Below are 16,015 nucleotides of genomic sequence, written 5' to 3'. Positions count from 1 at the left end.
CGAAATAATGATACGAAAAGTTAGCTGCAAAGAGCGACACAGAGCAGTGTAGGCAACCGTCAAATTCATCATTGATTGAACAAGTAGAATCTAACCTCTAATGTGGCTTAACCTCACATTAATAAATTCAAATATTTCGAATATTTCGGGACATGTTGAAAATATTAGGAACTGTTATTCGTTCAGAAAAATGTCGGACAACAAAACCTGAGAGAATTAGAGAATATGGCAGTAAGGTTCGATCATGTTTCGTCACTTTATGCCTGAGACAGAATTATTTTCTTCGAGGTAGATAGAATCTTCTCGGGTTTAATTAAATATATTTAGGACGCTACATGAATCATTATCGCATTTTAGAAAAAATTTCATTCATTATTTGTTAGAATACTAATTGATTGTAATATCGATTTTTATTACATATATTTTATTGTCTCACAGGCATCGCAGATTAAATATCCAAAGAGGATATTTTCCGGAATTCAGCCTACAGGAAGTATACACTTAGGGAATTACTTTGGTGCTATTCGGAGATGGGTGGAATTACAGAATTCTGGCGAAACAATGATATGCAGCATAGCAGATTTGCATTCTATTACTTTGCCACAAGTAAATTTATAACAGATTAAATTTCTGTATTCCGGCACTGCTATTGCTTGCTGACGATATATGATTACAGAACCCTCAGAAATTGAAGGAGAATACGATGCTAATGACTGCAACATTGATAGCTTGTGGCATAGATCTCAAAAGGACTATTCTATTCCAACAATCCAAAGTATCAATGCATGCAGAATTATGTTGGATTCTATCTTGCATCACAACTATGGCGAGACTAGCGCATCTACCACAGTTTAAGGAGAAAAGTGAATTTTTAAAAACTGTACCTCTAGGCTTATACATTTATCCTGTTTTGCAAGCAGCTGATGTATTATTGTATAAGTTAGTATCTTGAATATTTGATTATATATCTTTTTTCAATTTATTTTGGAGTTTATTAATTGTATCGATTTTCTAAAGTGTTAATATAATTAAGAATTATTACTAATGTACAATAAAATATATATGAAGATTTCTTTCTTAGAGCAACACATGTTCCGGTTGGGCAGGATCAAGCTCAGCATATTCAACTGGCACAAGATTTAGCACAGATATTTAATAGACAATTTGGACAAACCTTTCCAATACCTCATACTCTTATCAGTGGTAAATTTATAATGCAGTAACTTTCAAAAAATTATTTGCATTATTAATTTTAATTTAGCAATATTGATTAACTAATTTGTATATTTTAAGATGGCCCGAGTCAGAGAATCAAATCTTTACGTGATCCCATGAAAAAAATGTCAAAGTCACATACAGATTCCAAATCCAGGATAAATATTTTGGATGAACCAGATGTGCTGTTGGAGAAAATGAAAAAGGCTTTGACAGACTTTACATCCGAAGTGACTTATGAATCAGAGAAACGACCAGGAGTGACTAATTTAATTGATATACACTCTTTGTTAACTGGGAAGACTCCAGAGGAGATATGTAAAGAAGCCACAGGTTTGAATACAGGACAGTAAGTATTTGACGAATATTTTCTTATATAATACTGTAAAAGATAATTATGAAAATTTTCATAAATGAAGAAATTAATGAATGAATATTAAAATTATCTGAATTTTGATAGGTATAAATTAGTGTTAGCAGATATTATGATAGAGAAACTGTCTCCAATCCGTGAGGATATACTGAGGTTAATTAAAGAACCTATCTATTTAGATGAGGTTTTGAAAGAAGGTGCAGAAAAAGCAACAGAACTTGCAACAAAATGTTGGACGGAAGTTACAGAAAAGGTTTTTGGCAATGATATACAGAATATGAAAAAGATATCAAATATTGCAAAAGTTTTATAGAACTATTTATATATAACTATTTATTGTAAATAAAATACATATGATATTTGTAAAAAAGATATTTTATATACATTTATATATGTCACTCAGTAATGCGATCCATTATCTCATATCAATGACTAGTTTGCCTCTTAAATGACCTTGCTTTAATCTTTCATATGCTTGTGGCAAATCTTGAAAAGGATATACTTCTTGAACAACGGGTACGATCTGTAAATTTCTCCACAAAATATAAAATTACGATTTTTAATAGAAACGTATTAGAAATTTTTGAACGTACCTCTTCATTTTCCACAAGCTTCTGAAGAACGTTAATTCCTGTTTGAGAGGGTATAAAAAATCCCCATTTAACACAACTTTTGTTATTTGCACTTGGAATATTAAATTTTAGAATATCCTTAAGATTCCTCGCCATTCCTACAATTAGCCCATGATGATCAAAATTTTTTAACATCGGCGAGTTTAATGTTATATAAATATTGTGCGGATATCCTTTCATTCTGATGAATTTTGGTCCCTGATTGGCGCAATCTAAGATTATATCATACCTGCTCACAAATATAATGTATATAATATAATGTATAATATAATGTTAATATAATATGTTAATATAATATAATGTATAATAGTTTCACATATAATACAAATATATATGTATATATTGCATTATATATAACACATTTCTTCAATTTAATAGAAAATCACTTACGGTCCCTCTGCAATAATTTTTGCATCGGCGTCATCCTGCTTATAATCAATGACAACATCGGCACCTAAATTCTGTAGCATGTCTACAGCATCACTACTACATGTGCTAATCACCTAAACAAGTTTTAATGTTTCATATGTCACAGACTTTAACACAGTGTAATTGGATATTTACATGCATGCGCCAAGCTTTTAATAATTGTATTGCTAAGGTGCCGACTCCTCCAGAACCTCCCATTACCAGGACGCGTCTATTTAATTTTGTAACTATTGCCGTTTTGTAATACAGCCCTCCTGTAATCCATAGTGCAGACCACGCAGTCAGACCAGCATACAAGATACTCGCAGCTTCTACATGAGATAATTTCTGAGAGTATGGATTTACCTTGCAAAAGAAATAAATATATCCTTCAATATGTTACATATCAACTTATCAGATATTTAACACATTAAAAATAAAATATATCTTACTAAGTTACTGTTAACCACAACATAATTCGCATGACTGCCTTGTTGTTCAATTGGAACCACTCCCCAAACTTTCTCATTTAATTTGAGCCTGTCCTCTACACCATACCCTTTGGATACAACTATTCCTGCGAAATCTCTACCTAATGTCAGTGGCAGCTCCAATTCTTCAGACATTTTACAGACTAGACCCTTGGTTTTGCGCATAGCATTTATAAGAGTGTTACCATATCCATCTATATAAAATACATATTTTTTTATTAATTTTTGAATTTTACAAAATTATATGGATTCTTCGCCATGAAAGTGACAGTCAAAAATTATTAAAAAAATTGAGTTACAAATTAATAAGAAACCTTATTAAAATATAATATTTATATCAAAATATAATATTCATATCAAAATATAATATTCAATTATAATATTCATTTAAATATTTAAATGGTTTTTACATTGCTAAATACAGACTTTGATTTGCAGCTTCACATTTGTACTGACTCAAAACATCATATGCCGCTTTCAAGACAAAAGATACAAGTGTGATTAAATAAGGAATACTCGTCATCGCAACATCGATGGGGTTCACACTAGCAGCTTCAACCTTTACCAGGACGTCAGTAGGATTCATAATGATTGGCATTCTGACATTGGAGAGTCTCAAGTCTTCCAGTCCATTATATGAATGTATCTGCCAGGCTTGCATCCTGTCGTCCGGATTTTCCTTGCAGTCAACCGATAGCTTTGACAAAGAGCGAAGGTGCGCCGTCCGAGCAGCCTTAATCTTAGAAGCAGCATACCTTAATCTTAGAATCGCTTTTTGCAGCATCTCTCTATAATACTGCGTTAATTTTTTTTATTATATCTGTATCTGTCACTGAGTAATGAACTTTAAAATGCCCTTTCAGATTATATGACACATTAAACGATATTTGAGGTTAGGAATATGTAAACATAAGGGGGTTTTCTTTCGGCTTGAAATTCGCTTTACTTTTAAATAAACATTTGACATTTACGTCGCGTTACAAAAATTCTTAGGTGTCTTTAAAATTTCACGGATAAATATAATGATAGATCGGATGAAACTTTAATTGTCGAGATGATGGTCGAGAAAACACCGCGAATCACGTGTCACGTGTCACTCGAATCGATTTAAAAGGCCTGTTCGCGTCCCGTCTTTCTCCAATCCACTTTTACATTTAAAAATGGGGCAGGTTTGAGTATTTATATTTATCTTTGGAAGAGAAAAAGAGAGCAGACAATGCGCAAAAAGTGCATAGTCAAACACGTAGATGTAAGTTTCGGTATTTTATACAATTGTTTTTTTGTTCAAAATAAAATAACGATAAGTTTTATTGCAAATATAACTGCATCGCGGAATTATCTTGTATGTTTAAAAAAATAAGTTAATAAAAAAAATGATGTAACGCTGCATCGATGCAATATATCCGTTTAGATTAATAGTTAACTTTAAAAATTAATTTTAAAATAGTTTTATCGTAAATTTTTTATGTAAATGTATATTAATCAATTTAAATTATTAAAGTACTTTCATAGTTTCTCTTTCGCTTTCGATAAAAATCTATCTTGTCGTTTTCGAGATGAGAAATTCTCAAACAAATTGGAAGAGGTCAGTTTCTAGTCAGGCACGATTACTACGCACGCATCACTATTGGTTGTCGCAAAGGAAGGAAGAAAGAAAGAAAGAAAGAAATAAGAAAACAAACTAAATTATTTGTAAGAATACTTATTAAGACATTCTTTTTCATACAGAATGCCTAGAATATATCTTTGTTCGTTACATTGGAAAACGCAAGTGCGTTCGCCAGAGAGTCGCAGGAATCGCACGCTGTGAACACGTTGGATCGTGTTGGTATCAGGCGATTAAACGGCGAAATAAAATCGACGCAGGATACGATGAGTTCCGGATGCGGGGTCTCCTTCGAGGATGGTTAGTGCGCGCGTGCCCCGCATCGATCGCCGATCACTATGGTTACTCGTCAAGCGTCGGCTTGACAGCGATGCCGACGACGAAGACGAGAACGCCGATCACCCCCTGCGTGTCTAATCGCGGAGAACGGGATCGATCGACGGGATCCACGCGCGTCCACCGCAAAGGTAAGAAAGTACATGAAAAGCCTTTACGAGAAGGATAAAAAAAGAGCAAGTTCCTAGGAGAAGTCACCCTCCTCGTCACAGTCCGCTTCTCGCCTCGAGGGAGAGAAAATAAAACGGGAAAGGTTTCTCCGAGATCTCGACGACGAAGGGAAACAGACCGAGCGAGCGAACGAGCAGCAAGGGTGCGAAAGTGCGCGAGTCTCAGGGTCGTGCCTTAAATGGGGCTTTTAGGATGCATGTGAAACAAAAATCCTCACAAGTAAACTTTCGTAAATCAAAGTCAGTCTCTAATTAGTAATAAATACCAATAAGCGAAGAGATATTTTCTCGTTAACGATCCATTTCTCGTTGAGCTCCCTATTACAATAGGCTTAAGGATTCCCGCGATTGTAGTTTCACCCCTGAGTCGGTAAGGGATGGTCTCGGCAACGAAACAGAAAGAGAGAGAAAATATCGCCGCGAGATACTACGGCGAAGAAATATAAAGAGAAAGAGGGAGAGAATCGAGATAGGGTTGTGAAAAGGGGTTGGCGGGGGATGAGGACGATGGGAGCGGCATACGAAGAACGTGTATAGTGGGGCGCACCGGCGCGGCGCGTCGCGACGTGACGAAGGGGTGGTCGGGTGATCGCGAGGAGGGGACGCATCGCGGGCGCAGCGCGAGAGAGGATATTGACATTTTCGGCCGTGGGGCGCGCATCGCGGCGGAGGCGGGAGAATATACCGAGGGTCGGCGGGGGCAGGGGCAGGGGCAGGCGGGCGGGAGACGGGGTGCGCGCGCGACGGGGCAGTTGCCTCTCCCTGCCGGATCCTGCAGTATCCATGGCTACGTCGTCCGCGAGGATTTCCCGCGAAAGACCGGAAGCGTGATCGCGAGGCGAGGCTCGGGGCCCTTCGCCAGCCACGGAAGCGAGGGGGAGAGCGAGTCAGCGAGCGACGAGGTAGCAGCAACAGTAGCGACAACTGCGACGAGGGTGCCTTCGGGAGCGGCACTCGGGTAGTTTTCTCCGATCGTTCGTCGCGTCTTGTCCCGGTGGGTTTCGCCGAGAATCTTCCTCTATCTCTTTTTCTCTGCTTCTCTCTTTCTCTCTTTCTCTTTCTTCCCCCTATTCCCCCCCCCCTCTCTCTCTCTCTCTTTCTCTCTTGCCGAGAACAGGGTGGATACCGTACCTCACCCCAGTTTCTCCCCCGAACTGTCTCCCCCTCCTTCAGACTACTGCGAGGGCCACGTAACCCCAGCCCCGTCATCCCCGTACCCCGTCGTCGCCGTCGCCGCCGCCGCCGCCGCCCACGACCTCCTCTCTGACTGTCGCGCGCGGCGCTTCCAGCATCCCTCACGAACTGTTCTCCGTTTGTCTTTCCTCGCCGCGGTGGTGTCGTTGCGAGAGGGACTCTCGCTCGCGGTACCGAGGTCAGGGCTCCTCCCTAGGGAGCGGCTCTAGTCGTGACGCCGGTCTGTTCCGAGGAAGCCGAGGAGAAAACGTCGCCGTGTGTCGGTGAGTGTGAGTCATCATCACGCGGACGAAAGGGTCATCAGCGGAGAATAAGGGCGTAGCGGAGAGAAGGACAAGGAGTGAGAAAAAAAGGAAAGAGAAACGGGAGGGAAAAAAAGCAGAGGAAGAGGGACGTAGATAGATACGTAGATAGACAATTAGAGACGGCGAGAGAAAGGAAGCAGGCGGAAATACAACGAGGCCGGGAGACAGAAAACACACAGAAGAGACGTTCTCTCCCTTCGTCGGCAAGGTGATGGGTGGCGCGGGGCGTTGATCGTACGTATACCGGTACCGTTGGTAGTGGTGTCGCGTTGACGGTGATGGTGGTGGTGGTAGTAGTGCATCCCGCAGTGTGTTTACCCAGGGTGAGGTGACTCTCGCGCGCGCGACTAGGCGGAGTCGCACCTCTTCGTCCGCTCCCGCTTCCGCTTTCCGCGTCTCCCTGTGACCGCTTCGCGACGAAGAGCGATGCATACCCCTAACAGGGACCCGGTCTCCTTCTATCTCGTTATCTGTGTCTTTCTCTACTTTTTCTTCCTCCTTTTCTCATTCTGCGTAACTGTCTACTTATTTATCGCATCAGACGTGTCAGAAGAGGCGTTGCCGCTGCTGCCGCGAGCAGCCTCCACCCTCGAGGAGGAAGGACCGGATACGCTGGACATTATAATCTAATCGCTGACGTTGTCTTACTCCGGAAGGATTTTTGCCTAAGGACACGTCCCAGGAGTCGGCCCCACGAGTCGATAACTATCACGAGGGCAGATACGAAGGCGTTGGCTCATCTCGCGCCGCTTCTCCGTCCGTGTTCCCGCAGGAAGAAACGGCCTACGTGACCTTCTCTGTGCTCGCTCGTACGGAGTTTCGTTCGACGGAGATTCCGATTCGGTTCACCATAAACACGGATACCTCGAAGGTGAAAATAAATACGAAGAGAGATCCAAGTGTTTTCGATCTTTACTCGGTGCCTCGATGTGTTTCGCTCGATTCGCTTTTCTATACGGTTACTCGAAAAGATTTTTGATTTTGCAAAAGTCTTGAACACACTCCGTGGATAAAATTGTAAGTCGAAACCCGTGAAGCGACGTGAAGGCGTTGGCTCTTTCCTCGATGTTCTTTTTCGAGCCTTCTGGAGAAAGTGCATAATTCTGAGGATTATAATTGTGTGCGGCATTTTATTTAATGACGGAAATATTTAGTTTAAAGAATTATTTTCTTCAAGAAAGAAAGAGAGAAAAAGGGAGGGAAGGATGAATATTAATTAATACGTTTAGAATTTTTTAGATTCAATGAATATTGATAAAAATATATTTGTCAAAATGATCTTAATATCAAGATTATCTTCACAGAATAATACAAAATTTTAATTTTTTTTAACGTCGTGTAGAAGTAAATTTATCTATTTTTAAATTGGCGATTTAAATTACAAAATATGTATTTTGAAAAATATAGATTTATATAGATTTGACATAGTTTTACTTAATATTTCAATTTGATTTGTCGTCGACGTAGATCGAAAGTTTTAATTCTGAAAGAGTTTGCTGTTTGGACACGTGCAGATATCAGCTCTGTAAATCGATAACAATCACGAAAATATCTCAGCATTAATTTTTCTCGTTTTTTCCCTTGTAAGTCCTAAGAGGGAGAGCATATATATATATATATATATATATATATATATATATATATATATATATCTTTCTCTTTTTACAATTCTCAAGATGGACGTTCAATCGACTTTTGCATTGGTAAACATGTTATGAATTCGTTTTGCTCATTCGTATTAAATTCTTTATTCTAAATAAGTAAAAGAAAAGCAATTGCTGATTGTTATTTTAATTAGTCGTGCTTGATTGATAAAAATATCTCTTTTTTGTAGAAGCTAATTTTAAGCTTATGAAGAATAAAAAAAAGATATAAAATTTCTTTATACGATATCTACCGATTTATTTTTATCTCATGTATCGCGTAGTATTTAAATCTATTAAAATTACTTTAATTTATTGCTATAAATCTCTTATTTAATAATATAATACTCATATAATACTGTTTTAGATATTTGCCAAAAATTCACTGAATTTAACTGTCGCTGAATAATATCACGCGCCCAAATGGTGTAAGAATAAACAATCTTTGGCTCACCTGGACCTTCGAAAACACGACGACGTCTAACACCATAGAGGTTTCACACGAGTGACACCACGAACGTGCACCCGCCATTCATGTTTAGACACGGAGTAACCGCATCGCCGCCGAAATCGATATAGTGTTTAGAGAGCTCTCTCTCTCTCTCTCTCTCTCTCTCTCTCTCTCTCTCTCTCTCCCTCCCTCCCTCCCTCACTCTTTCTACCTTCACACCCACGTCTACACCAACCGTACACCTACCTTTCGTGTCGAGTGACGAATGGACTCCCGGGCTCGACTAAGGCTTCTTACCTACGTAAGAAGTCTTTATTCAACGCTACGCCCACGCCGATCGTAATTATCGGCGAACCGCTGGCGATTAAGAAAACAGCCCTTTCTTCTGTCTGCATGTCCCGATATATCGTCCTCGGTCCGCTCGTGCATGCCGATTACGACGACGACGACGACGAACGACGTGATTTTTGCAGACGGCAGACACACAACCGCGATTCTCCGTCGCCCATAATTAATCCTTTGAGACCCATGAGGTGGTCATAGGTGCGCGCATCGTTTGACATTTATCCTCTCTCTAATCGCGGGTCTCTCGTCCAATTGAGCGGCATACACGCGTCGCCCGTGAATCCGCGCTTTTGCCCAGACGGAGAGGCCCGATGATGTAAAAAGGCTTAAGTAACGGCAGTCGACCGGTCTAAAAATAATTTTCCGCCTTCGGCACGGCTCCCCAGGCATGGAAACAACGTGTGAAGTTTGCCGGGTTAGTTGCAGAGGTGGATGACCAATTAATGCGAGAAACTCGATACACCTAATCCTTTCTCCAATCCTTTCTATTTAACATATAATAATCTTAAATAGTATTATGCTGTATTGCGTAATGTCTCCTGTCGTTGAAAAGCTATCGTAACAGTTATTAGACACATACTGTCGCTGACATTTGAATTGATCAAAGAGACTAATGCAGCGACAGTGAACGATAGTGGACGTATCTTTAACCACTAGGACGATTGTTTGCAGTCCAATTTTGCGACGTAGAATGGAGCTCAAAATAACGAACCACGCTGATATTTCTAATAGGGATGTTTCAACCCAGCGAGGGCATGGGCTTCCCTCGTGATGGATGTTGCGAGATGAGCTTTGCGAGAGCATGAGGTACCTCAACATTGTCGAGAACATCCCCCAGAAGAAATGATGTATTACGTGGTCGATGGGAGCGGTTCAGTAACCCTCCGGTGGCGCTACCCCTTTTATTATCCGCGACACATCTGCACAATGCCTCACGCTGTTGACCTCCCCTCTGACGTTGACGGCTTCGGCCGAACGCCACAATGGAAAATCGCGCTCGCGATAATCGATAGCACGTCGCGAAAGAGTGCGTCGCAAGAAACGTGAATGGACAATGGAATGCGTGTGAGAAAATGGCAAAACCAGTGGGGCGAAGACTGTCGAAGTTATTCCGAATCGGAAAATTTCCCCGCCGAGATGAGCGGCGAATGGTAGCTTATATCCTCCTGAAAGTTCGCGACGAGATGGATTTAGTTTACCGAAGTTTAATTGATCCCCGACGCATCCCCGAAGCTAATAGATATTCATAGTATTATAAATTAGTTTGATGAAAAATTCAATATCGCTAATATGTTAATAAACTTGGGAACGAACTTGCAATTTATGAAAATCGGCGATATCTAGTTTCTAAATGATTACAACATAGTCAGCCATAATCTTAAACCTTATTTACTTTTCATGCATTGAACTAAAGGCAAAAGTTTTTAATTTTCTATTATAATTTTTAAAATTATTAGTTTATTTATTTTTTTGAGAACAATACTTTTTATGAGTGAATTTAATAAATGATTTGATTTATGTCTGACTAAAAATAAGCCATTACTACTGCATTTAGTTAAATACGTTTATATAAATGCATAATCTTACAAATAATTAAATAAATTACTTGTTACACTAAATATAAATATTATATACATAATATTAATATAAACGGATAATGAACTAAGTTTTTAAATAATTAATGAGAAATAGAATTGTAGATAAGAACGAAAAAAGTAATTGCTAGTCTGACTAACGCTAAGTAATTATTAGTCTGACTAGTTTATTATTTGATACGATTTGATATTAAACTTTAATACATATATATTATTATATATTGATTTGAAAATTAGCTTATTGTAACTATTAAAGCTTATTGTATCTTATATTATACAACATATTAATAGATTAAACTAATCATAATATTTAAAATGAATTAATTATTAGACTAATAATGTACACTTGTATGTAATATTATTATATGCATTAAGAAATATTATTTATATGTTTAACTTTTAGCTTAATTTATTATTATCTTTAATAAAAATAAAATATATGTGTAAAAATATATATAATTAATATATATGCATATAATAGTAGAAAAACTAATAGAGTATAAAATCTATTAATTCTCATATTTTATTAAAACAGTTTTATTAAAATAAATACTTCACAATTGCGTAATAAAAAAGTAACTACATTTTGTACAAAAATAATCCGCACAAAAAGTTTTTTGCACATAAATAATTTGCAAGTTATTTAATATATACATATACTTTCTCATGACTAACCAACTCATGTCTGTTTACAGCGATCATGCCACGGATGAGCTGATGACTATCAACGTCTGTAATGATGTGACAATAAAGATACCTCCTTCTACTCTCTGATAACTCTGGAATCGTCCTTCTTACACACAGTGCTTCCCAATACATACCCATACACACATACACACATACACACACACACACACACACACATACACATACACGCGCGCGCACACACACACACACACACACATACACACACACACACACACACACACACACGATTCGAGGATCAAGTGCGCAGAAAAAGCAACGCCAAACCGCCGACCGTGGTCGGCGTTGTGGAAATCGGTGCCAAAAGTCAACAGAGACAAGCGATACGAGCCAGCCCCCACTGAAAGTGTGTCAAAGAGGAACCGAAGGGGGTGAGACGGAGAGAGATAGAGAAAGGGAAAAATATATAGACGCAGCGAGGAGGATCAGGCCGGATATCCTGAGGAACGGGAAGGACAGGACGGGCGGATACGTGCTAAGGCGTGTCGAGCCGGAAACACGAACGGGCATCACGAGTACAGGGTGGTGGTGACGCAGGCAGAGCGGTGGTGGTGGTGGTGGTGGTGGCGGCGGGGCAAGCAGGTGGCGGGATCTAAGCCGGAATAAGAGCAGTTAGAATGGGCAACAAGCTCTCCTGCAGTTGCGCACCCCTAATCAGATCAAAGACGTATCGCTACGAGGACAGCCCATGGCAGGCCGGTGCCAGGGCCGGGATGGGCGGCGGCGGAGGACGCAGGGGTGACACTGGCCACTTGCTCAGGTGCGGAAGCTTAAGAGAGAGGAAGAGGTGCGCATACCATACCATTCAACCATTGAATCACTCTCCATTCGACCATGTTACCACTCTTTCTCTTCAATAATTACATACACACTTGACTGAATGCATTATACTGACTCTCTCTTTCTCTCTCTCTCTCTCTCTCTCTCTCTCTCTCCTTTCTCTTTTCTTTCTATTCCTTTCTTTTCCATTCTTTGCTTCTTTCTTGATGTTCGATAAGCATGAAGATAAGTGCTGGGCGACGAGAATAGCATTTTTTGCGTTAGATGACGTCTTATCTAGATAAATTTAGCATAAATTATTTAAGAAAATAATACTATAAATATAGAGTTTATGTTTGCCTAGCAATTTAAGTAATTAAGAAGTTTATAATATAAAAAGGGTTGTAAAGATTTTCACGACTACAATTAACCAATGATTATACAAGTATCGATATTTCTTTTCAATTCTAATTTCAAAATTAGAAATTTTTAATTTATTTCGCTATTAATTTAAAATAAGTTTGCACAATATTTAAAAATATTATATTATTTAAAGAATTCAGCGGGAGTTTAACATTTACTTTTGACGCAAGTATAATTAACATATTTCATCGTGATGTCATTATTGATTTTATTTTAATAAACATTTTCTCACATAAAAACATACGTAAGCGTTTATTACAAGTAAAGTATACAAAGATCCAAATTTAATAAATTATTTCCTAGCATTTAGTAATAAAGAAATTATAGTTCTGCATCTGTATGCCAAATGAATTGGATGTCGCGTTTTATTCACGTCAACCAAATCGTCTCGCATTTTTTTTATTTATTCCATTTTCTCAATTCTTATATTTTTCTCTCTCTTTCTCTCTCTTTCACTATCCTTTCTTCACGCTGACTTATTTAATCGCGCTTATTTCTTTAATCCTCACCTACCTTTCGCTTTATTTTCCCGCTTTTTGTTCGATTGTTTAAGCTAGTAGTCCATTTATCATGGCCGATAGCTCGTTTTTCTTACTCGGATCGTGATACACTTTACTGGTTAACTTTGAGTAATATCGCTGCGATTTCGATATATTCTTCTTTATTTTTCTCGAATACAAGTTGAAAAATAATACTATTAAGAAAGTCGTGTTTTATGCTTAGATAACTAAAGTTCTTCTCCTGCTATTTTTACTTTGCGCTACTAGCCTGGATTTCAATTGAGTTCAAGTGAAATGAGAAAAAAATTTATGCTTTGAGTACGATATCCCTAACCACATTTTTACATATATCTCTCAATTGCACATACTGTATTATATACTGTCTACTTTACACCTCACCTGTACACGTACGCTTCGCATGACTATTAGTATTTTTAGTATCATTACTTTCTCGTCCACTGATCGGTGTACAAAATTCAATGACAATATCGTTCAGTTTCATCGTTTCAAAGCTACACGGAATTAAAAATAAATATCCACGGATCGTGTAATTTTAATGCAGAAAGAGCTCGGCGTTTACACAGTAAAGTTGTATGTAACGCAACATGCACTTGCAATTTCCCACGAATGTATGTGACAATTTCTCGTTTTATCCGTTTCAAAATAAAGCGATCGACGTCATACAGAAATATTTTTACGCAGCTGCAGCGTGGTATCGATTATTACGGAGATATAACGAAAGATCGAAAACGTTTTTCTGAATTACAGGTCTTTTTTCACTTTTTCTTCTCTATCATTTCCGCGTCATGCCTGCTCTATTTTTCTGTTCCCCTTAGAACTTTCCTAAACGATGTCTCGATGTTCGAAAAATTATGTTTACCGCAATACACGATGTAATGACGAGAGTTTTTAGGCTTTGGGCCGAAGTGTTCCATGTAAACTCGAGCGGGGGTGGCACCGTCAAGTGGCAGCAGGTGTCCGAGGATTTGGTCCCGGTGAATATCACCTGCATCCAGGACTCCCCGGAATGCGTCTTCCATATCACCGCGTATAATAGCCAGGTCGATAAGATTCTAGACGTGCGGTTGGTCCAGCCAGGTGAGCCGTAATTGTAGCATGTATTTTAAGATAGTCTAATTAAAACCTCGATTCTTTGTGGAACAAGAAATATCCACGTATCCATGAAAAATGAGGACGCATAAGAAGGACACGTATTTACGACGTATGCTCTCAGGATAACGTCCAGGATAGACGACGAAGAGGGATATGGCGCTATTACGGAGTTGATACGAATGCGAATTCCCATGGTAATTAATGTTGCGCAATTGTGTTTAAGGTACGCGCATCGGCCAAGCGTCAGAGTGCTTCGTCTACTGGAAGGACACGGTGACAAATGACACGTGGGGCCTGAACTTCACGTCTCCCATAGACGCAAAGCAATTCAGAGAATGCTGCGTAAGTTTAGTGATATTACACCCGAGACACGCATTTTGTTACATTATACATCAAATGCCACAAACCCTCGTTCGCTATCACTCTCTCGACCCGTCTCCGCCCATTTCTTATCTCCTTCCGGGTCGCCCGCCGAGGAAATTGAGCGGAGATGATTTAGGGGCGACACACAACAAGTCCGATACAAGTCCGATTCGACTTCTTAGGTCATTTGCAGTCACTAGTTAATTTTCCATACAGTCACCGTCGTTCAAGATTTCAAGGAAAGCGTCCTCTTCTTACTCGTTGAAGCTCGAGCCACCGAACAAGCAGAAGATCAAAACGCGCCGAAAGCCACTGTCGACGCCGGCCTCGCCGAGCCGATCCAGAGAACCTCAGTGCACCTGCATGACGCCGGAACAGTTCGCCAGACTGCGCAGCCAAGACCCCAGATATCGAAGTCCATGCGGTACGTGCTTTATAAAATCCTTCAATATATATATATATATATATATATATATATATATATATATATATCGCACATCATTTTTATGCCATTTAAAATAAAACAATTACGAGACGTGTTTCCCTTTGTTATTTTTTATTATAGTTTGCATACATGACTTGCCTTATAGTCTTTTTTTTTTTTTTGTAATACACGATTTATATCGACTTTGATACACAGACAAAGCGTCATGATATTTTATAAATTTCATTGTGGCAAATAAATATTTATTTTTATACAACACAAATAATCGATATCGTTCCATTAATTTTTATTATATTTATTTCGCGCTTTATTTTAGGGCCGTCTACACTTCCACGGACCATGGCGAGATCTACGGAAATGGACATGACGCCGGGACGAGACAAGATAACAGCGGCCACATCCAGCGCGTCTCTTTACGACAACGTTAATAATACCAGCGCGACGCCGGGGAAAACACCAAAAGCTGGCGATTCGGCCAAGCAGAAGGAGAAGCAGAACGAGACGTGTCAGACAACCCCGAAGACTGCCAACGTTGGAATTGGAACAGTTACAGTAGGATCGCAGGCAAGCATCGATAAATTTCACTTTCAATAATATCATATAATTCATTATGTTCAAAATTGCTATGCAAATAATTCAAAATTAATAAATAAACAATTGTTCTTACTTCTTATTTTATTAAAATTAGATATATCAAATTCTATATAAGATATTAAAGTATTAAGCTCTAAGGTATTAGATTGGAGGAATTATTCCTACCTTTAATAATGAAATAATATTCTTTTGACAAGATTTTGAATAAAATATCTACATCCTAAATTTTAGTCAAAAAGAATTCTTAATTATTTTATATTTTTTCTTTAATAGTATTCTATAAAAAAATTTAAATACATTATTTCATGAAACATTCAACTATAAAGCGTATCCGTTAATTAAAATTATT

General features: G+C 38.7%; 3 protein-coding genes and 1 long non-coding RNA gene across 15 annotated transcripts in view; 2 read left to right on the top strand and 2 right to left on the bottom strand.

Moving 5' to 3' along the window:
* The first annotated feature begins 34 nt into the window (after positions 1-34).
* Positions 35-1,958, top strand: TrpRS-m (Tryptophanyl-tRNA synthetase, mitochondrial). 3 transcript variants are annotated; one of them, XM_089072350.1, is made up of 6 exons: positions 35-236; positions 439-606; positions 677-939; positions 1,082-1,203; positions 1,294-1,564; positions 1,676-1,958. In XM_089072350.1, the coding sequence occupies exons 1-6, from the start codon at positions 153-155 to the stop codon at positions 1,899-1,901; spliced, it is 1,134 nt and encodes a 377-aa protein (XP_088928476.1). In that variant the 5' UTR covers positions 35-152; the 3' UTR covers positions 1,902-1,958. The 3 variants fall into 3 exon arrangements, with proteins under 3 accessions (XP_088928476.1, XP_088928477.1, XP_088928479.1); XM_089072351.1 differs by having other exon boundaries at positions 90-231; XM_089072353.1 differs by having other exon boundaries at positions 96-288.
* Positions 1,894-5,986, bottom strand: LOC105429860 (NAD(P)H oxidoreductase RTN4IP1, mitochondrial). Its single transcript, XM_011643076.3, has 6 exons — positions 3,636-5,986; positions 3,081-3,313; positions 2,785-2,994; positions 2,611-2,723; positions 2,182-2,449; positions 1,894-2,111 (listed from the first exon to the last, which is right to left on the bottom strand). Exons 1-6 carry the CDS (start codon positions 3,901-3,903, stop codon positions 2,004-2,006), a joined length of 1,200 nt encoding a protein of 399 aa, XP_011641378.2. The 5' UTR covers positions 3,904-5,986; the 3' UTR covers positions 1,894-2,003.
* Positions 5,987-6,082: 96 nt separating this feature from the next.
* Positions 6,083-16,015, top strand: part of sif (guanine nucleotide exchange factor still life) — a 45,619-nt gene continuing 35,686 nt past the window's right edge. For 3 of the 10 annotated variants that reach the window (XM_089072337.1, XM_089072339.1, XM_089072335.1), the window contains exons 1-5: positions 11,460-12,256; positions 14,065-14,249; positions 14,488-14,606; positions 14,844-15,051; positions 15,389-15,636. In XM_089072337.1, coding sequence (XP_088928463.1) covers positions 12,087-12,256; positions 14,065-14,249; positions 14,488-14,606; positions 14,844-15,051; positions 15,389-15,636 — 930 coding nt within the window. In that variant the 5' untranslated portion in view covers positions 11,460-12,086. Of the gene's footprint in view, positions 6,226-6,424; positions 7,748-11,459; positions 12,257-14,064; positions 14,250-14,487; positions 14,607-14,843; positions 15,052-15,388; positions 15,637-16,015 lie in introns of those variants that run through there. The other 7 variants (XM_089072340.1, XM_089072336.1, XM_089072333.1 and 4 more) reach the window with 6 other exon arrangements.
* On the bottom strand, positions 7,315-9,004 carry LOC112552830 (uncharacterized). The gene is made up of 2 exons (XR_016138265.1): positions 8,828-9,004; positions 7,315-7,814 (listed from the first exon to the last, which is right to left on the bottom strand). It is a non-coding gene; the product is annotated as an uncharacterized LOC112552830 (long non-coding RNA).

Source organism: Pogonomyrmex barbatus, unplaced genomic scaffold, assembly GCF_055798465.1.
Source record: "Pogonomyrmex barbatus isolate J1 unplaced genomic scaffold, ASM5579846v1 scaffold13, whole genome shotgun sequence".
Lineage (NCBI taxonomy): Eukaryota > Metazoa > Arthropoda > Insecta > Hymenoptera > Formicidae > Pogonomyrmex > Pogonomyrmex barbatus.
This window is presented reverse-complemented; position numbering and strand designations above follow the sequence as displayed.